General features: G+C 40.6%; 1 protein-coding gene across 1 annotated transcript; it reads right to left on the bottom strand.

Annotated features, from left to right (window-relative positions):
* Window positions 1–694: 694 nt before the first annotated feature.
* LOC133478555 (transcription factor 12-like) lies at window positions 695–13000 on the bottom strand. Its single transcript, XM_061774733.1, has 12 exons — window positions 12805–13000; window positions 10308–10407; window positions 8743–8882; window positions 8540–8663; window positions 7515–7579; window positions 7030–7126; window positions 6840–6913; window positions 5571–5747; window positions 4841–4958; window positions 4584–4731; window positions 2222–2451; window positions 695–2141 (listed from the first exon to the last, which is right to left on the bottom strand). Exons 1-12 carry the CDS (start codon window positions 12871–12873, stop codon window positions 1999–2001), a joined length of 1485 nt encoding a protein of 494 aa, XP_061630717.1. The 5' UTR covers window positions 12874–13000; the 3' UTR covers window positions 695–1998.
* Between the last annotated feature and the right edge of the window lie 10205 nt (window positions 13001–23205).

The raw sequence follows: 23205 nt of genomic DNA, 5'->3' as shown, positions 1-23205 counted from the left end.
CAAGGACATGCATATTTTGTTGGGATGATAAATAGTAATCACAAGAGAATAAAGTCGTAATCCTTCGAGATAAAATTGCAATATTCAGATAGTTTAACAAGTAATATTTCAAAAACAAAACTTTATTCTCGTAATATTACACCTTTTATTCGAGAAAAGACTGATTCTCTGTAAAGTAGACTATACCCCTGCCCCCAAAATACGCCCTTTGTTCTTAAAAAAAAAAAGTCCTGCCATATTACACCCTTTGATATAAATAAAACAAAAACAACATTAGTCATGTAAGGATTTATCTATGTTACATTAATTTACATTTAGCTTTTAAATGGCCCAAAGCTAAGGTAGGGAGGAGTATTTATTATGTTTGTTTTACTGGCCGCTGGAGCCCATATGTAGGTATACATTCTTTTGCAGACCCCCAAGCTATGGCTCACTGTCCCCCGGGGGTCCCGGACCGCAGTTTGAGGACCCCTGTTGGAAAAATACTTTGACACTTATGTTTTCCATATCAAGTTTCAGTATTTGAAGAGAGTTGCATACAGTACACCACTGTCTCACACGCCAAGTATACATTAGTATGTACAGTACATAAACCAGCCTTTGTTGTTAGTCTGCTTTAAATTATACAGGTCCTCTGAGTTGAGGTGTTCTCAATTGATGAATTGTCTTCATGAATCACAAATCAAGGGGGAACTGAAGAACTCAAAAACATGTATTGCTATATGCAGACACAAGCCGTTAGGCTACTTTCAACTGTACACATACTGTACATGTTATGATAGCAGTACTTTTTATGACTATGTCAGATTTGTTCAGAAAAAAACAAATAAACAGCATTTTGCCTTAACATATTGCTCAAAACATGAATTGTGTCTGAAACATGCAAAGAAAATGTTTCCTTTGTAAAATCAGAGCGAGAAAAGCGTTTACATACATTTGTATAAAAGATAAGTTACATAACTTAGAAAAAAATTCAACATCCTAAACATGCAAAAAAAACAAAACATTTGGCTAGATCTGAAAATGCATGACATCTGTGACAAGTGTTTTGTTTTTGTCCACCAGTGTTGTTTTTGTAACAGTGCTAAACATAAAAATAAAAGAACAGCTTCAATAGATGCTAATTAAAACATTCTTGGAGATCTGTTCATTCACAGAATGGTCCAACTCCTGAAACACACACACACACACACACACACACACACACACAGTCGCACACAGACACACACACACACACACACACAGCACCTTGCACACTCACGATACCACACGACTAATACATCTGCTGTCTGAGCACACGTGGAAATGTCATGTCTGCGACTGCGAGAGATAGCGATGCACTGTTAAATTGTCTGCCAAACTTGCAGATGACACCACTCCACAACCGTGTTTCATAATAAATATTTCCAAAGAAGTGTACAAAACATCTGCAAGGTACAATGCATTTGTCTGTTAGAAGTACTGTGTAGTTTTAGGCACAAAGTAAGAAGTGTGCTGGAGAAGCGAGGGAATGATTGTTCAACTGTGTCAACACTTCAGAGTCTCTGCTTCTAATTTTGCTAGAGACAGAGACACAGCGTTTACTTATTATATATTATAAAAAGGACTGTTTCAATTCTAACCGAACCAGGAAATGTATTGGTCGACTCAAGGCTCAAACAGTGACTTTCGCTGTTTAGCTCCATGTAAAAGAACAGCAAGTTATACAAAAAGCACTGAAATATTGAACGGAAAGTTGAACTTGAAAGTTTAGAGAAGGTCAAATGAAGTTGACCTATAAAATGTATAGTGCATTTTAGATTATCCTAAAATGTAATCCAAAGGCCCAATTATCCCACACTTTTTGTGAGGAGTGTACTGTATATTCTCCCACAGACAATTTAGTGCACCTCGAACACTGTGTCAACAACCAAATGTTAATAAAAAAAAGGATCATGAAGGTCCTTTTTGGAAGCATAAAGTCCACATTGATAATCGGGTGTTTGACTACTTGGAGCCTCAGAGATGGACCATTGGGTTTGCAGGGTCAGTCAGACCTGGATGAAATGCGACATGCATGGACTGTGCATCTGACATGACAGCAGACACCTTCTCTTCCTCTCTCCTCCTCAGACACGCCGCTTTCGGGTTGAGGTTCCTCTCTGAGAGACGAGCAGTGGTTTGGTTGAGTATAAACATCGCGCTCAATGAGTGTTATCGCTCATCTGCGTATGGCGCTCACCTCTGACTTGCTGTTCCAGGCTGAGGATGACGGCCACAGCCTGGTGCAGCACCAGCAACTTGGTCTGCGGCTTCTCGCTCTTCAGGTGCAGCTGACACATGTGGCCCAGCTCCTTGAAGGCCTCGTTGATGTCACGCACACGCAGACGCTCCCGCGCGTTGTTGGCCATCCTCCTCTCGCGCTCACGCTCAGCCTTCTGCTCTGGACTCAGATCTTCATCCTCGTGGATACTTCAACATTGGACAAGATGGGAGAGGAAGGTGAATGGCAAGTTTATTGACGTAAAAGAGTCAAGGGAGGAGATGGGATTTAAAGTGGATTATACTGCCCTCTACTGGCCACTACACTGTGCATTTACAACCAAAATCCTAACATTGTTCAATGAAATTGTATTCATTTATTTCTATTCCCAACAGTCCTCTGATTGGTGGGTCAGACAAGCCAAGTTTGAATAGCAAAACACATTTGTGGCGATCTGCACGCATTTATACATTCAGTTAGCAGCATCTCCGGTGAGTATTATGTATTTGATTTAAGTCTTTCATGCTTTTTTGTGTGTGTGTGTTCATAGATAACTACTAATTCTCAACTGCACCAGATGATGCACACAGCACAGTTGCGTGCTGTTTTTTGAATTTACATTTTCGTATAGTCTTGGTAGGTTCTATAATTGCGACGTGATAGTGGTGTTATGAAGTGAAGAAGTGGATTAAGTCAGGTAAGTCCCCAGTGAAGGCCCAGGTACCAAATGCGTGGCCCGCCACTGCTTGGGGTGCACCCTGGACTGGTCGCCAGTCAATCGCAGGGCACATATTGTATAGAACCCAGATAAAATCCATGCAAACACAGGGAGAATATGCACATTCCACACAGAGGTAGGCCGGAGCTGAATTGGGAGGCGGACATGCCACCCCACTATTTTTTGTATTTCTGTATTTGCAAGACGTCTCGTCTCAATGATCTTTTTTCACAGCAGTCGTTACGACATGGTAAAATAATGAAAAGCAGGACCGATCATGTACATTGATTAGCGGTGACATCAGTCAGAGTTTCTATTCCATTTAAAGGCCTACAACTTTACACGCTTCCAAAAATCGTAATTCTCTTGCTTTAGCCATCATTTTAGTTGTAGCCTCATTTGGATTTTGATAAAAGAGTTAGCGTTGTCATGCCAATAGGAACCTGTCCCAATGGTTTTGAAGTGCAAATGCTGTCCAAGTATTACTATATGTGACACATATAAATATTGTTTAAGGGAACATAAATGATTGCCACTTGCCACAGCGTCTTGTCATTCTTCTGTTTCAGTGAATTATAAACAAAACAATGAGAAATAAATGTATATGTTGAAAATAGCATTGTTAAACTGATCTTATAAGCGTGGATGTTTTTTTTTTTCCTTTTTGAATATGCTGCATGCTTTTGTACGAAAGAAAAGCTAATCATAGGAACGTCAGATACAAATAGGGAAGCACTAAGAGTGACAGTGAGTAATGACATCAGCTGGACCACAACTACTCAGTTTGCTGTCACTGATGCGGCAATATTATTTTTTTATTTAGCTCATGGCTATGTTTTGTTTTGCTATGTATATGATGTGAATAAGAAATTTGTTCAGGTCTGACTCAAAGCATTGATTAGCAAGTCTCTTGAACTTAACTGTAATACATCTTTGCACCTCGTGAGGCAACGGTGTGCAACTCGAGTGAAAAAAAGCGAGTCGACGATTCCAATAGGTCGCTACGATGCAGGGCGAGCTCTTCACCACTGCAAACTATAACCACGATAATAAACATTGTTCAAATAATTACATCTCTGACAGTTTAAATCAAAGCTGTCTGTGATTTTTGTAAAGGTAGAATTTGTGATACAGCTCTTGCAGGGGTTAGCTGTCAGGGTCAGCGCTGCCTTCTCTCAAGTTCTCTGCTGACCAGCTGGCTGGCCCACAATCAGCAATTCTTCCATCCTTTGATTGGTTGGTCAGACAAAGCCAAGTTGGACTAGCAAAACATGTCTGGAGCCCACATTCATACATTTTATAATCAGCATCTCTGGTAAGTATGCTAAATTCTATTTAAGTGTTTTATATGTTTTTGTACACAACATGGCACAGTTGTGAGCTGTATATTGTGTTTTTGTATTGTATTCAAGGTTTCTATGTTTGCGATGTGATGGTGGCGGTATTAAGAAGTCTATTAAGTCCCTACTGAAGGACAAGGTACCAAATGCATGGCCCACCACAGAGCTCTTGTATTAGGTTGTTCACCTGCACCTAATGAAGTGCTCTTTTTTTTAATCCTACATTATTAAGCATGAAAGTAACTAGGCAATAAAGTTATAAACTAAAAGCATTAAGGTCTACCTGTCCCTCGTGCTGTTGTCTCCATGCGTCTTGAGTTCGCTCTCCTCATCTGACCTTTGACTGTCAAAGCTGGGACTGGTGTGCATCATGTCTTCCCTCTCGCTGCTTTCCATCTTCAGCTCCGCATTCCCCGGAATGCCCAAACTCCCTGCAAGGGAAGAGGGAATGTTAGCCACTGTGAAATCAGTTGGGCGGCTGATTGTTGCTCGAACAATAGAAAACAAAATTGTGCTAAAAAAATCAGCAATGGGAGTCACCTCTGCATCCTCCCGTCATTGGCTCCACTGTGGTCACCTGTCTGGCGGTGTACAGGTGTCCATTTTGTGTGCGGCCCTGGAAGGCCGAGTGGTTGTTATTCATGGTGACAGTCCCCACCTTCGTGGCACACAAAGAAGTGGATGAGATAAGGCCGATATTTACAATATGTGTTCGGTCACTACAGGACGCGTGAGAATCCTATAAATTATGATTGTAAATGATGGTACAGTACAGCGCTTTAAACTCCTGTGGAAGCGACACAAAACCAACATCTGCTTCTTTGTATCCAACACCCTCCCGAGTGGATCACTTTCTGTACAGGCCCAATCTTAATCCTCCCCTTAAAACTGCTATATACTTTCTATTACACCAGTAATTCGCTTCAGGAATGATTCACTACTCATCGACACATCCAAAGTAGGAGAATGTAATACTGCTCTCCCGCAGGGGATTAGTATATACTTTCCCTCCCGCTAGCCCCAAATCCTCCCACTTGGCTAAACGGGAAAAACATGCCGTATCTTAGGCAAACCCCATCACCCCACACATTCAGTACACTTCCTATACAAGGGTGACGTTTCTCCATTCTCACCCATTGTGTTCTGTTTCCTATTTTGCTGATAACAGCTCAGTGGAAAAGTCCAGAAACTGAACAGCGCACTCAAACGCAAGACGGCATTTGCATACACGCAGCTCCGTACTGAAATGCTTCTAAGTGGTAAGTCTAACCATAGTTGGGGCGTGGCAGGTGAGCGGCAGCGTGCCGGCGGGGTTTGGTCGGCCATGGAGATTCTGGTTCAGCAGGCCGTGGATTTCAGCGGCCAGGCCGGGTATGGGACCGACGGCATGGTTCCTTAAAACGTGGATCACATCGTCCAATCTGTCCAGTCTGTCTTCTATCTGAGACTGAAAGGGGAACAATATTTGTTAAATCATGTTTTAACTGACCCCCAATAACGGCGCAATATGTCAAATAGTTGCAATATATCATATAAAAGTATCTATCTATCTATCTATCTATCTATCTATCTATCTATCTATCTATCTATCTATCTATCTATCTATCTATCTATCTATCTATCTATCTATCTATCTATCTATCTATCTATCTATCTATCTATCTATCTATCTATCTATCTATCTATCTATCTATCTATCTATCTATCTATCTATCTATCTATCTATCTATCATTGCAGCAGGGTAGCATAGCCCCAATTAGCTTACTCTCGCTTAGCTTAGTTTAGCATAGTATAAAAGCGCTAACATAATTAAGAATAAATGTAACACAGTGCTTATCTTTTTGTACGATTTACTACATTCTCATATGTATAGATTACATTTACGATAAAGTAGCGGTACGTTTATTCTTGTTTAATCAATCCTAAAGCATAATAATAAACAAACTGCTACAGTAGCAATACTGACAGTTTATGTGGAATAAAAATGCATTATCTTTGTAAAGGCAATAATGGACACTTTACATTATGTCCAATGAGTGTCATACATAATAAAAAAGAAGTGCAATGGTAAGTCTTAATATTTTCAAAAATAAATAAAAAATGTTATTTGTGGCCAGGGTATGAATAACCTGTAATTAAAAGTTAACTGAACCTGAAGCAACCTCAGTTTCAAAAAGGTTGGTGAGTACGCCATCACTTCCTGTCATGTGACATTTGGTTTTGTTTAATCATTAAACAATATTAAAGGAACAACAATCAGATGATAATCTGAAGAAAAGATTTTGAAAAAAAATTGCAATTGCAAAATGAACTTTTGTACGATTAATCGACAGAATACTCGATAGAAGAATCAATTCTAAAAATATTTTATATTGACAGCACTATTTTATACCATTTTCATTATTGAATGTATGTGATTTTGGCATGTCCCACACATTGCTCCGCTTTTTATTTATTTTTTTATTTTTGAATGTAATCAGGGGAAGTCTCAAAGGCACCTTATGGTGATATTGACTCAACAAAATAATCCGGTCTTACCATGGATATAAGTGAAGACTCATAATGTGGTGACACAGGTGTCTGTACCGAGCTGCGGGGCCACATATTGGTTCCTGTTACGAGCAGAGCGCAGAGAGATTAAAACACAATCACTTGAAAAGGAAAAATGGCAAGCTAAATAAACACGGTCTCACTAGGGGGAGCCGATTTTAGCCACCCGACAATTTACCTGCGGGTTCGCTGGCGTTTGGCAGAGGGGACGGGGACCTCACAGGCGTGGACGAGCTGGAAGGGAAGCTGCTGCTGGTGTGATCGGGGGAATAAATCTGGCAGCAGACATGGAGGGAGAGAAGAAGAAGAGGAGGAGGAGTAGGAGGAGGAGAATGAGTGGGACGAGGGCATGGATCATTTTAAAAGCACTTGTCATTTCTGCACCGGGCCTTCCAGCTGTTGCCTTTAGAGCAGGCTCGCTCATAACCCAAACTAACTCATCAATTGTGATCATATTACTAGTCAGCAGCTAATAAAAAGTGCGAGAGTAGTAGCCCTTTGCTGATATGCACTCGCCGGCTACTGCCAGGAAAGACGTACAATTTCCTCTTTGCATTGCACCCCTGGGGCCTTCGCTTTAGTTTTATAGTCTTGTTTTGAATGTTTGATTGTAACAGAGAACAAATGAAGTGATGCAGTGTGACTGCGGTGCTGCATACTTACAGAAGCCAAGGCTTTGCCTAACGTATCGCCAGTCTGTGACCCTCCTGACACATTTGTGTGGTTCCCTGAGAATAACAAACATCAAAATGTGTTTAAATGGGTGTGTGTATCGTAAACAGATACATTCAGATAAAAAAAAAAAATACAGATAGAGCGATTTATTTTTTCATTTCGCAGAATTTCAATTTCACCCTGCTCCAGAATACAAGTCCCATCCACCTAATCCTAATGTTTTGCATGCTGCTATCTAACATGGTGAGAGTAATAAAGTGGACAAAAATATGCTCCATAACCTTTTCACTTTTATTAGGGGGACTTACATCATTTTAATTGACTCCTCCCGCCTCAGGATCTAAAATATGAGTCCAATAATCTTGTGCCATTCTCTACGCAACACACGTTTTGAGTTAGTTGCTTGTTGTTTATGTATAAACGACAAGATTTTATGTTGCAGCAGGAGTTCACTGGCTGCTAGCAGGACATACAGTATATCGCAATCTTTTGTATTTGTGTCTGGCTTCACAATTGCTAACTACTGACTCGTTCTTGTCGGTACACTGATTGCAGAATCGTCCATCGGAGACGTTAAGATTTAAAACAGGATTAGGCAGTCAGTGCTCTTCCATTCAGTTGTGAAAATCTATGCAAATGCAAAAGCCGCCAAGTGCCATTTGGACAATTAAAATAGACCCATGCCGACTAGCAGACTACCTATCACGGCATTGTTCGATGTAGCCATCTGAGTATGTGAATTAATAAAGCAATATAAATAATGCATATTCAATATAATACGTTTTTGAAACTACTCAATCTTTTTCGACGCAATTTGGTAATCAATTAATTGGAGCCGAAAGGGCCGCTCTTTTGAGGGACCTGAGCCGAAAGAAGCAGCTCTTGAGATTGGTGTTAGTGACTTCAATTCCCCAAAAGATAAAACGGAGATGTCTGCTTTTGCCTTTAAACTCTTCGATTTGGCGTTCAATTTTTGTGCAGCCTTGGAGGAGCATCTTGACCTCTTGCCTCACCTGCGGAATTGTCTGTTGTGTTTATCGACGGGACGTGTGATGATGCATTGTTGCGGTGAAAAGTCGACATGGGAGGGAGAGCCCTGTTGGTGTCTGCAGCCATCACCGAATGTGGAGAATAGTCCTAAACAAAAAGACAAAACACACAAGTGAAGTGTCGGGGTATAAAACACAATATGTTACATCCTGGATTTAAATCTCACCAGGTGGCCGTGCGGCTGCAGACTGCTGTAGTTCGCCGGCTGCGTTTGGTGGCTGCTGGTTGCTCCCAGTGCACCTTCATAGCCATTCTGGTTCAGCCCGTTTACTGCATTCCAGATGTCGGGCAAATTGCTTGCGCCCTCTAAAATGGATGACGATATGTTACATGTAGCATTGAAGCAGTATCTCAAGCAGACATGAAACTCGAGAGCAGCCTGCACGGGTGTCAAATGAATTCGGCATTATTTACCACTTTTCACAGTCTCTTTGTATATCAAACTTAATTAACTTTCTAATCAACTGCACGGACTGAATGACATCCGTGAAAATGTTCAGATGATTTAGAGGATTTGAAAAAAAACTGGATTGCATTCACTTTAAAACAAAAAATAAAAGCTATTTGAATGCAGAATTGTTTTTCTTGTAATTAAAATTACTAGTTAGTTACTCAGTGCAGATTTTCAAGTCATTCAGTGCCCTTCCAGTTAACATGGATCATTGACTTCTAAAGCAGTCAATGGCAGTGAATGATTTTTTAATGGTAAAATGCAATGTTTTCATTAGTCTGTCAACTTGTGCTGTAAGAAGAATTACAACTTTTTGGGTGGCAATTTTTGACTAAATCCCGGTTGAGAAAGTCTGTGTTTTGGAAATGTTTTAGGAAATATTTAGCAAATGGTCCTTATGTTATTATTTCGTGATTTAGACCAGTGATTCTCAAAATGTGGTACACAGGCTCTCTCTAGTGGTACGGGGGAGGGGGGGTCACTAATTAAATATTCTAAACTGTGCATAATGTGACAGTGGTTTAAATATTGTTTTTTAATCCAGTACAGTACATTTGTTAAGTTTCACTTTTAAGTATGATACATTTGTATTTAATCTTTAATTTAGGTATAATTGTTATTTAACTGTGATGTGCAATATATTTTGATTTAGTCATTATTTAAGTACATATGTACGTTTTTCTATATTTAAGCACAGTGTTAATGTTCAAACTCTTGATAATGTTACAGTGCCTGACAATAATATCAAATATAATGTTAAGGAATAAAATGTAGCCAAGTATTTGTTTAAGTGGTACTTGGTGTAAAACGTTTGCCAGTCACAGATTTAAACAAATCCGATATTATTATTTTATGTGCAAAGTCTGTCATTACGTTAATAATTAATAATGGTCAGTTCTACCGATATCTGTAAAATGCAACGATTCATATCAGGTTCACAATTGTTAAACCGATTGAAACTAGTAAGTGGAATACCTTATGGTATCGAACTTCATTTTCGCACAATCTATCAAAACACATTATAAATAATAAATACATAGAAATTATAAACAATACATAGGTACAACAGTAAGATAAGTGTTTTACTGAAATAATAAACAACCTCCATTAAGCCAGTGTTGACATTTTTTAGCTACTTAGAAGCATGGGGATCTTAATTTATTTGGGTTCTATTTATATTTTGTATGTATTTATTAATTGTTAAGTATGTGGCCATCTCAAAACAGCAGTGTTCTTTTTATGGCTTAGAATAGATCTACAGTCGTTCTCATTTTGCTTACCAAAAAAAGTGCTGGCAAACACATTGCTGGAGGCCTTGCTGGACGGATCTAAAGATGAGTTCTGGCTGATGTCGTCATTACCGGGAGACTGCCCATAAATCTAAGTAAGAAGAACAGTGTGTTCAAATTGGGCAATGTAAACCTGGTCACACAAACTGACACACAGTTTACTGCGAACGGAAGTAACAGCATATTCAAAACAAAGCAGAGAGCTGATGCACACTTAGAGCTATTGCGATAATCCATAAACTGCAGATCCGTGCACCTCCTCATCCGGATTTAGGAACCATTCAGCATGAGAAATCCTTGCCCTAATCGTGATGGGTTCTGATGGTTTCAGAGGGCTGAAATACAATTCCTTAATGAAATTGAGTTACAAGCCTCGACGAGGAAACCAAGTAAGAATCAGTCTGACCTTGTTGAACCTTTTTTTGTCTGAGGAGAAATTAATTGAAAAACAGAATTTGTCTAAGCTTCCACTTATGTTTCATTTTTTACGATACTACAGTTGCATTGCACAGGACTACACACATGCGCACACACACAACACATGCGTCCTTACTGACACACACGCACACACACACACACACACACACTGAGAGGTCTGGACTGCACCTGCACCTCCCTCCAGTTCTTTGATGTGGCCCGGGAAATGAAAATAAAACTCCCTGCACAGCATCAATGTCAGTTACCCGGACGACAAGTCCTGTAAAGCAGGCTTTTAAAGACTCTCTTGAGCATGCTTGTGCGACAACACACACATGCACGCGTATACACACAGATCCGTGACCCTGGTTGGCATGAGTCCCATGATGATTGTGGGCCAGGCCAAACAGAGGAGCCCCTGCCGACACTGGGCCCGTCTGAGCCGCCATGGGCAGCATATGGCAAAGGATAAAGCCAATTGTCGTCCTTACCATCAGCATAGCAGGCGACCCGTTAATAATGGTCACACCCCCGCCCCAGCACGCCTCCTCTGGCCCCCGCTGGAGAGGAGGGCCGTCACCATGGCATCCTCTTTTAGCGTAGCATTGATTTAGAAACCATCAATCATGGCATCACAAATGATAAGGGACTCTTTTTTTTTTCCGCAGCAATTAAAGGCCTTAAGTAGGAAAGGATTAGTAAGAAAGTATGTTTCTTTGTTATATGGTCAATTCATTTCATCCAACGTACATTTTGCAAAAGTGAAATCAATCTTAGGTCTTCATAGTGCAAGGAAACATATCACTAGCCTAATAGCATAGTTGCTTAGATAATTTTTAGCTTACTGTAACAAGATCAATGAAAAACAACAATGTGCTATAGCTAAATTTATTATTATTATTATTTTTTTTTTTTTTAGTTTTTGTTTTCTTTGTACAGCTGTGCAGGTTGTCAATCATCCAGGTCATGGTAATAATGGGCAAAGGTTGAATCAAGGCAACTGGACTCTTCTTGTTTGTTGAATTTGTTGTGTTTTTTTCTTATTTTCCCGAAACGCTCAAAAACGATTTGGGCACTTATACTATTAGGCTAATGATATTTGAATGCCACACACCTCCCTATGAGGCTGTGGAGCCATTTCAAAGGTGTCAGAGCAATGTTTAAAAAAAAAAAAAAAAAAAATTAGTTAAAGCTATTAGTAATACCAATATGAAATAAGGATAAGCATAGCTGTTTTAATTTCTTAAGTTAAAAAATGATGCATTTCAAGCAAAATTTTTAATTTCCAACAATTTTAATGACCATTGAGTCCTTAATAATAGTTTAAACCAAATGGAAACTAGTAAACAAGCAAGTACTTTACTGCGAGGTTTCACTATGTTACCACATTATCGTGTTGGATAAGAGTAATATCAACTTGCACTTTGCTTTGCTCCTCAAGCAGCCACATGCAACCAATTTTCTGCCTCTGTGATCCATGATGTCTGGATATGGTTAGTCTCAGTGAGATCAAAGCTGCCTTTGATAATGGCTGAAGCGGTGGAGGGACAGCTTAAATCAAATAGAAATAGCGGGCAATCTGCTTCATGTCAAGATGCTTGCTGCTGCCAGTTCTGCGGCAGCCATTCAAACACAAGTTTTGTCAAAAAGTGCAAAGGCCGCGAGTGTGCTGTGATAATGGAACTGTACAGTACTTGGGCTGTTGTGCTCGATTCCAGCTTCAGCAGTGCGGGTTGCGCACTTGAAGCTGAGATGCACGTCCATTGAGAAGACTCATCACTCAGAATGGAAATCAATCACATATCTAACCCGAAACAAGTTCGTTATCAAAGGGGAAAAAAACACCCAAAAAACCAATTTCAAAACATACTGATGCTCCTATAACTTTTTTTACAGATTAAATTGCATGACTTGTGAGCTGGTGCAGAACACATTGTTCTACCACTGTAACAAGCAAAGCTCTGCAAATAAACACATCATCTGGGAATAGTGTACACAAAAGTGTGCATCAGCATCAGCATCAGCATCACACACAGTACTAACTTCCAAAGATGCACAGAAATGTACTTACGGGCTTCATGTTGTAGCAATACATCAGTGACTTGCTGCCTGCGCCTGAGACAGGATGAGCACAGTACATAACTCTGCTGCTTTTCACAGTACAGTCCACACAGTGTCAGTTCCGCTCGTCAGACAGTCACTCGGTGCTCCTACTCATGTGTGTACAGTCCTCTTGCACTTCCCTCCTCTAATCCAGCCCTGCTGGTCGTGCAGCAGCTACCCACAGACAACGTATGCAAATAAGGGCTGGACCATTGCGGAGAGTATACAGAGGGGTGGCCAAGAGAGGACGTCAGTACTTCAGTTGATGCATGGTCTGAAATATTATGAGCATTCCCCCTTTTTCCCACAGAGACGTCGATTGCAACTCCACACCTAAATTTTGGTGCTTAAGTGTACATGTGTATAGTACATAGATTTACACAAATGTATCCTTGTTGTGATAATAATATGAATGAAATAATAAATGAGGATGGATGGATAATTTCATAATGAGGGAATTCCTACGGTGGCCTGGAAGTGCAAAACAATATAACAAATTAAATGTATGCAAGGTAGACCCTGTGCTCGGTACGTTCAAAAATGAATGGAGCCGGCAGGTTCCTTGCAAATATCCACACTTTAATTCTCGCCAGCATCCTCTCTCTAGCAACCTGCTTCTTCCTTAACTCTTAATCTATCTTTTTAAGGTTTAAGAAATGTGATCAAGTACAACATATTGTATATACAGCATCAAACGCCGACACAGGCTCGCTGTAAAGGGCAACCGTATATACAATCGCTATTTGGCGTGGACATCTCGCTACATGTGTGTAGCCTACCCTTCCCGCGATGCAGGAGCCAATCATGTTGAAGCGGGCCGGGTCTTGCCGAGAAAGGCCGTGGGATTTCCAAGAATGTCTGTGAAATGGGTTCCTCCCTTTCCGGGTTTCCGCAATTGTAATTTGTTTCGTCTTTTTGTAAAAGTGTTTCGTGTTTTGTTTTTGTGTTTCCTGAAATGTTAAGTGTTTGTTTTGTTTTTGTGTTTTCTGAAATGTTAGTGTTTCGTGTTTTGTTTTTGTGTTTCCTGAAATGTTAAAGTATTTTGTGTTTTGTTTTTGTGTTTTCTGAAATGTTAAAGTGTTTCGTGTTTTGTTTTTGTGTTTCCTGAAATGTTAAAGTGTTTCTTTTGGTTTTGTGTTTTCTGAAATGTTAAAGTGTTTCTTTTGGTTTTGTGTTTTCTGAAATGTTAAAGTGTTTCGTGTTTTGTTTTTGTGTTTTCTGAAACGTTAAAGTGTTTCGTGTTTTGTTTTTGTGTTTTCTGAAATGTTAAGGTGTTTCACAATTTGTTATATTGTTTTGCACTTCCTGACCACCGTAAATTCCCCACCTACACATGATCAACACTCTCACCTTGGTCTAAATATTACAATAATAACCCATTGTGAGTTACTTTGCAATTCCCACCCCTGTAAATCATCCATTGTTTGCTTAAAATCAAGCTTGAGAGAGCTGCCCTCAGAGCAGAGAGCAGCGATGACGACACAAAGATTAGCCCCTTTTAGACAGGTAAATTGGGGATAACACAGCCTTGTCTGACCCACATTTACAAATAGAATCAGGGTTGTAGGCACGTGTGTGGCGGTTGGATAAAGGTTGTTTTCTCTGTATGAGTGAGCGGCAAAAGGGTGCTACATTAACACGCAGACCTCCGCAAGCGGGTTACCCGGAAGTCTGATGCTCCGCTCTAATGGAAACTGACTCCTGACTCCTCTAATGCATTTATTTATAAATTCTTGTCATGGGATGCTAATGAATACAGTTTTGCATTCAAATCAAATTAAATGTTGTGATCTACCATATATGCCTGTGTACAACAACGATGTAATACAATTTTCATTACATTTAAAACTGTCACACCCAACAGTGTAATGGAATTGAAAGCCACAAAACACAATAAAATAGTCAATTCAATGGACATAAAATATATTAAACACATGAAGTACAAACCTGAGCATGCATATTTGTACAGACCCCAATTCCAATGAAGTTGGAAAAAATAAAATGTAAATAAAAACTGAATACAATGATTTGCAAATCCTTTTCAACCTATATCCAATTGAAAGAAAGATAAGATATTTATTTTATTTTTTTTTCAAATATTTATTCATTTTGAATTTGATGCCTGCAACATGTTCCAAAAAAGTTGGGATCGTGGCATGTTTACCACTGGGGTTACCTCACCTTTCCTTTTAAAAACACCCAATAAGTGTTTGGGAACTGAGGCCACTAATTGTTGAAGCTTTGTAGGGGAAATTCCTTCCCATTCTTGCTTGATGTGAAACTTCACTTGCTCAACAGTCTGGGGTCTCCCTTGTCATGTATATCGCCTGCACACATTTTCAAAGGAAGACAGGTCTGGACTGCTGGCAGGCCAGTCTTGTCCTCCTTTACTCTGAAGCTACACTGTTGTAACTCGACGAATGTGGCTTGGCATTGCCTTGCTGAAATAACCACCCTGAAAAAGAATTTGCTTGGATGGCAGCATATGTTGCTCGAACACATATATGTATGTATGTACCTTTCAGCATAAATGGTGCCTTCAGAGGTATGCAACTTACCCTTGCAATGGGCACTAACACACCCCCATACCATCACAAATGCTGCGTTTTAAACTTTGTTCTGACAGCAATCCAGATGGTCCTATTCCTCTTTGGCCTGTAGGACACGACGTCCATAATTTCCAAGAACAATTTGAAATGTGGATTCGTCAGACCACAGCGCACTTTTCCACTTTGCGTCAGTCCATCTCAGATGAGGCCCAGAGAAGCTGGCGGCGTTTCCAGGTGTTGTTGATATATGGCTTTCGCTTTGCATGGTAGAGTTTTAACTTGCATTTGTAGCTGTAGCAATGAATTGTGTTAACTGACTATGGTTTTTCCGAAGTCTTCCTGAGCCCAGGTGGCAATATGCTTTACACAATGATGCCGGTTTTTAATGCAGTGCTGCCTGAGGGATCAAAGGTCACGGGCATTCATTGTTGGTTCTCGGCCTTGCCACTTATGTGCAGTAATTTCTCCAGATTTTTGGATTCTTTTGATGAGATTGCGGACCGTAGATGTCGAAATCCCTAAATTCCTTGAAATTGCATGTTTGATCTTGATCATGATCTTTAGCTGATCCAACATACATTTATGACAAGTTAAGCATGATGAATTCAATTAGCCTTTTTGCAGCATCAACGGGAGGCATAGTTTTTATATTGTTTCTGATTCGTTTTAGCAGTTGACTATTTTTACATGTAGCCTACCACGATTACGAATGTTAAATTCTTACTTCAAGCATCATGTACCATTACTAAAAGCTTTATAATAATACCATTTTGATTTAGGAACAGAATAATTCAATTTCAGTTGACAAGTTTCGACCAGCGCCCCAGAATGAATCGCATTCTACCCTTTAAGGTTCCACGATAGTTTAAAAATAGAGACCAAAATACGTCATTTTGAGGTGACAAAACGGCACGCAATGAACTAGTTTGCGCGGCGGCATAACAATACGAGAACACCAAAAATCTCATTCAAATAATACATAAATAACAATGAATCCATTAATTTAGCATCAAGGAAATTTGGTCAAGTGCCCCTTACCTAAAGGCCACTTTAACGGACACTTTACATATCAACTGCAAGGGACTGAATGTGTTTCATGTGTTTTATTTTTCGAATGCTTGCAACGACTAACCTTCAGGATCAAATGAAAGAGCACTTTGTTTGCCAGCACTGTTCACTAGAATCAAAGTGCATTACTCTCAGTCTCGTCAGGAGGTGTGCAGTGTCAACCGCAAATTCTAATCCTGACTCTTCACGCTAGTGTTAACTGGGTTAGCAGGTCAAGCGCTCCATTTTTATTACTGTACTTAATTGGATTTTGTTTTGTTGTTAATGACATAACTTTTAAGAATGTGGTCTCCAAAATAAACGTTAAAGTTTTGCTTCCTCATCAATGATCCGAGACCACGAGCAGCTAGTGAATGACCTTTTCCACTGATAGAGATCACTTCTGCCATCTCAGATAGTCAACACACAAATACACACAAACCCAAACCCTGTGGATAAATGAGCCAAGAGCAAATATATACAGTCCCCTAACCCTGAACTTTGCATCAATCTTAGCTAATTGCAGCCTTGTCAGGGGTACGATTATTCAAACAGGTAATGCAAATGTTAATGAGTTCAAATTTGCATATCTTTATTTTCCCATGGCTGAAATGTCATTGGTTATGACGCTCTACATTGAAGAATGTCACTCCTGATGGCCCCCTGATACGTCGCTGGCCATTAAGAGGCCGAAAAAATGAGCATCTGAGAGGACGGGCGAAGAAAAAAAAAAAAGTCAACAGTCGGTGTAATTGGATTCAAACTGTTTAAGGACAACACAAATAAACACACTCTCACAATACCAGCATCATGACAAACACAGATTGTTGAATTTTGACAGGATATAGCAACTTCTGTAGCAATTTTATAAACGCACAATTGCTTAAACAGCAAGGCATCAAAAAGGAATCTTTGTTGATTTAAATTGTTCCTTTTTTTTGCACTATTGTGCATAATACTGTATAAGCACAAGTGTGGTTTGCACGCTGCTCTTCATCATGCGCCTGATTTGACATGGCTTAAATAAGTATCTTCCTGCCAGTGACTGGCATTCGCACAAGAAGGGGTGAGCGGGACTGGGGAGCAGATGGTGACATTCCACATGACCAGACTGATCAATCAGCATGCTGGGACGCAGGTGCAGCGCAGGCGGGCAGCACCGCACCGTCTATTTCACCATCTACGAGGCACAAACACACGGGCACCAAACGTGGCACCCTCAGGGCCCTCAGGGCCCCGCATGCTCCACTGTCCCGCTGCACCAAGGATGATGACATCACAATTTCCCATCCGCCCTCCTGTGGCAAGCCAAGAATAATGATCCGGAGCGGCCTGGCCGAGCTCGTGTGCATGACGTCAACTAAAGGGACTCCCACATTTCTACCCGTATTTATCTGGTAAACCTACGCGGTGTGTCAGAAATGTTCCAGGACTGGCATCACGATACATTGGACTTTTCCCCTTCATTGTGGACCAGACAATCCACCAGCGCATCTACAAACAAATCCTCTGGCCTTTTCTTCATTCCGTATGTAAAAAGAGGCGAGAGGTAGGTGGTAGGACAACCCGTGGCTGCTTCACCATGACAAAATGGCTGCTCACAATGCCCTGAGCATCCGACAGTTCCTAGCCCAGATGAACATCTCTGTGCTGGAGCAACCTCCCTACTCACCCGACCCGGCTCCATATGATTTCGTTATTTTGTGGGCCCAAGGCAAACCCAGTCATGTGACCCTCTACATCCGTGTATTGCGAAGATTTTGAATATTAATGTGTTTCATCAACTCAAAAATGTGAATTTCCCGGGCGAGATAGTCCTTCAAATCCTTCTTGAGGATTATTATTTATCAAGTGAGCTATCCTAACGTTTTTTACTGTCATTGGTGAAAATAATACTAAACATTTAATATTTATCATTTCAACCGCTTTAATACTCACATCTTCATGATAAAAAAAACTGTGACCTTTATGATAGATAACAAATTTTGAACAGAAAAAAACAAAATTGCTACAAGCAGTGCTTTTGCGGGTCAAATAAGGCGTGGAATCGCTGCAGTTTGGCACCTGTGATCTAATGGCATCCAATAAAAAATGCATAACGATGAGAGGTCTTTCTAATATTTTGCACTTCTGATTAAATATAATAGGGCAAAGCAAAATCCTACCATGCGGTGCTGTGCAGCTACAGAAATCCACACGCCAAAAAAAACAAAACAAAAAAACATAATACAAAATGTTAATATAAAGCATTTCTGGTGAAACAATACTGCATATTTCACATTTCCCAGATACCATGCGAATATGCCCCTTAGGGGCTAGTAGTAGCATAGGAATGAAGTACAGTACAATAATACTATGAGGACGCCATTGCATCATTATTGCTCATCCATCCACGATCACGGCTTGGATTTTCTTTCCAGAAATCGTTTGGATGGTTTGATGGATTCGTGGATGGATGGACAAATTAGTGCTTCTCTTTTTTCGGTTAATATTACTGTAAACTCTCTTCAACACTCAAACAATTACACTAATACTCCTGTGACAGTGTCAATTAAAAAACAAACAAACAAAAAAAACAATTGTTATATTTGCAAAGAACTTTTATATTTGATCACATTAAATTGTGCGGGTGTGCCTAATGGTAGATGGTAAATGGGATTTCACTATCTCCTCATACACCTTCTGATGACGCAGCGTCAGGCGCAACCGGGGGTTCCGTACCTTGCTCAAGGATACTTGGACATGGTCACACACGTCAACGTTTGATACAGTACGTGCTGGCGTGACTCTGTGCCGAGGATCTGCGGTGTCTTCGGGATAAGACGTGAACGCGGGTGAGCTGATCTCGCAGTCTGGCCTGAGTGCTTTAAAGAAGTGGGGGGTTGTAAGAGGATCAGAGCAGCCGTGGAGCGCACGTGCGAGCCAGTCTCATCCACCTCTGCGCCGCCGTGACCTCAATGGCCCACATTCAGCGGCGCACCTATAACGGGAAGACGGGTGGCTTTAGGTCGCTGCCACTCTATCGTGCGACCCGCTTGATGTCCAGTGAGCACGCCAGGGAAACACTCTGTCTGTTATGTGCTCTCTCAAAACACATGCAGTGACATTTTTCTCAAATAGCGGCTGCTGTTCTCATCGAAGTCGCAACTGCAACTGATTGAGTTTGGCTCGTATTTGAGTCATGTGTTTTACACACAAATAAATAGAAGCCTCATTTTTGCTCCCCTAAGCAATAACAACAGTTGATTCCACATTGCTGTTTGGCTTTTATTCTAATTACTATTTTTTTATTAATGATATTGTCCTGTGTTCTAATAGATTTCTTTAAAACAACACGCATGGCTTACAGTTTACACAGCTTACACAGCGCCATCGGCCCCAAGATGGCTGTTCGATCACCTTGGGCCAAGCATTTTTTCATTTATTTTTTTTATTTTATGGCCCGTGGGCTGCGCTACGGTGTACGAGCGGTTGAGATCTGATCTCCAACTTCCTCCCATATTCCAAAAACACGCATCTTAGGTTTTATTGTAGACTCTAAATTGCCAGTGAATACGAGTGCGAACGGTTGTGTGTCCAGACGTGTACTGCGATGGGCAGGCAGGCAACCAGTTCGCTGCGTACAGCTGGGATAGGCTCCAACTCAAATGCAGCCCTAATGAAGAAAATTGCGAAAATTGTAGAAAAAAAAGGATAGAAAATGGATAGACAGAAGTTTTGTAACGGTTGCCATTGGAAAAAAAATAACTGGAATGAAGAAAACATGCCAGGCAGTGAAAGTACAGTACTATACTTTTCCTGGTTTGTGGCTTGCTCACTACTTTGGCGGATCTTGTTCACATAAAATCCCAACCGCAATGAACGCGATTGCTGCCGATGTCTATCTAAGGTGTCTGGGGGCCGAACTGGCTGCACTCGAGAGATACGGCGAGACGTTGCTATGGTGCCGTTTTAAAGATGGCGACCACGTTGGGAGAGGTGTTGCGTAAATCTTCACATTTGGAGGAAAGCGCGAGGGCAAGGACGGCTGAGATGCGACCTTCCGACCCAAATGAGAAGTGACAGGAGATTGACAGTAACATAAATCAGTCCAGAATAGCCGGCGACGCAAGGTCAAAAATAGAGTGAGAAAACAATGACTCAATGAAGAAGAGGATGGGGGGGGGGGGGGAAACACATTTTCTTGAGATTCAGAAGAAGTGTCATGGTTTCACACCTCCGGTGTCGCTAAGAAGTCGACAAGGTTGGACAAACGAGTGTGACACGTGAAAATCATACTGATCAAAGTCTGGCCATTGGACACGTCGGAGGAAATACTGTCAAGTCTGGCGCACACACAGGAAGTGTTACATCACTTAAAAGGCTCTAATAACAAGAATATTTGGCTCCGTGGTCGCCACATGTCAAGTTTCTGCGTCCTCACTCTTTTTTTTCCACGTTGGCCAAAGTGGGAGGTTCTGACTTTTTGGGGGGGATGCACCCCGGAAACTCGAGCACGCACGCCTCTGTGACAATGGATCGCACACATGCACAGCACATTTTGGACGGCTCCGTGTGGGTGCCGCTGTGTACGTGCTGACAATGTTCGCTTTTGTAACGCGCGGACGTTTGCAGATCAGAGGAATGTCGGGAATCGTAAAAAAAAAAAAAATTTAAAAAAAAGACTCTTTGCAAATGTGTGAACAGAAGACAAAGGTCTATGAGGCCACAAGTTCCATAATAGCAGCAGAAGAAAAGTCTGATTTCCTACTGGGGGGGGGGGGGGGGGGGGGTCTTACACCGAATTCAAAAAGTCAAAGTATTTTATTTCTTCCATCAGATCAGCACAGAAAAATGGAAATGTTGCAATTTAAAACAGTGGAAGAACAGTCTCTTGTTGTGATATTTCATTATGATTCATATAATAAGAGAGATTAAACATTTGGAACCAAAACAAAAACAAAAAAACAAACAAAAAAAAAGGCTTATTCTTGGGGTTAAAATTCTGAACATCTGATTCAAGTAAGAACGTCGAAACTAACATAAAAGTATATTTCTAATAACATGTTCATTATTGTGCTTGTAGTTTGCTTTCTGGATTAGACTGAGAGACCTGCTTCTCAAAATGTGCCCCCCCCCCCCTCCCCCACTGGTAACCAAGATGCTCGTAATATGCTCTACAACTGCAAATGAAAGGCCCAATTATTCGCATTTTGCTGAACATTATCATACAGTATCTGTTTCTGAACCCAAAATCCCTCCTGCTGTGTGACCCCGACGCAAGGTCAACATGTCATCATCATCGTCTGATCCCGGTCTCACTTTCTTTAAACACAAAGTGACACCAAGACAAACGTGACAGTAAACTAAAACATAATAATAATCATTTTTAAAAAAACTCTTGGACTACATGCAATATGTAGTAAGGGGAGAAAAACATGTATAATATGTTATTTTGAAGTTGTAATTTACTGTTGCTTGCATGTCATCCCCATAACACTACCCGCGTCCATCAACAGATGGCACTATAAAATAAATCATGTACTGTATGTAGTAGGCCTTGTTTTTCTTGACCTACTGACTTCATTCTGAGCTTGTACTAAAATGTTCTCCCAATGATCATCTTTGGTCCGTATGATTAATTCATTACTTTCGCTCGGTTTCGTTTCTTATATATGCATTTAAAAAAGTGCACACACAAAAAAAAAAAAAAACATTATTAAAAAAGCAGCTTCACATAATGTGACTCATGACACCATATTCCAGTTTATCTCTTATATGTTTAAACTGTGCCCCAGATCAGAGTGAGTGGAGGAAAACAGGTAAGAAAAGAAAATTGTGAGACTGTCACAGTTGTTGTTAGCGTTTCGGGGTGGCTTTTGACCTCCAGATTGCACGGCCAGAAGTAAAAGTACACAGGAGGGCGAAGAATGCTCACCGGCTCATATGTGGAGGTGATTTCATATTTCATCCTGCCTGTCATTGTCACTCTCTGGTCAAAGCGCTCCCGCAACAGCGCCTCTATCGGTTGACAGCGACATTACAGTTAATAAACAAAGTCAGGTATCAATACGAGGAAATGCCGAATTCCGGTTTGGATTTTCAAAATAGAGTCATACAATATTGGAGTTCATGGAGTTTATTTGTTTTGGATACCAAAAAGAATGGAATTGCATTTATTGATTCAGGAGGTGACGATGCTGTGAACAAGGACGACGGTGGACCGGGGAGAGATGGGGGGTGAAAGCAATTTATCGAGATGTGTGGATGTGGACCATGATGATGATGTTATTTATGTATGCTTCAAATGATACGGTGCTGAGGATGACACCCAGGCTCCGAAATGGTGGAATTGTCATATATGCAAATGGAGCTGAGCATAACTAGAAATATGTCCTCCTTGAATGTGTTTTGCGCATGTGCACAGAACATTCAATTAAAGAAAACCCTTTGCTCAAAATGAAATATTTCAGATTATGCAATACTGTAAATTTAAATTACAGTAACGTAAAAAGAAAATACATTTAAATCACAAACAAAAAAATTGCAACGATTTGAATTTAAAAAAATAAATAAATAAATAAAGCAATAAATATATTCAGCAAATTTTCAACACTTTAAGACTTTTACTCAAGTGACATTCTACTTTCACTTCTACCAAATCGATTTTCTGGTCTGGTACTAACGATACCCGAGTATGGCTTTCAGGCTACAGGATATTCCAGCGGCCTGTTGTCTAAGTACCGAGCAGAGAACTTTGGCCACGATCTTATTTTGAAGGCACGAGACACGGT

The sequence above is a fragment of the Phyllopteryx taeniolatus genome, chromosome 5 (assembly GCF_024500385.1).
Source record: "Phyllopteryx taeniolatus isolate TA_2022b chromosome 5, UOR_Ptae_1.2, whole genome shotgun sequence".
NCBI classification, from domain to species: Eukaryota; Metazoa; Chordata; class Actinopteri; order Syngnathiformes; family Syngnathidae; genus Phyllopteryx; species Phyllopteryx taeniolatus.
This window is presented reverse-complemented; position numbering and strand designations above follow the sequence as displayed.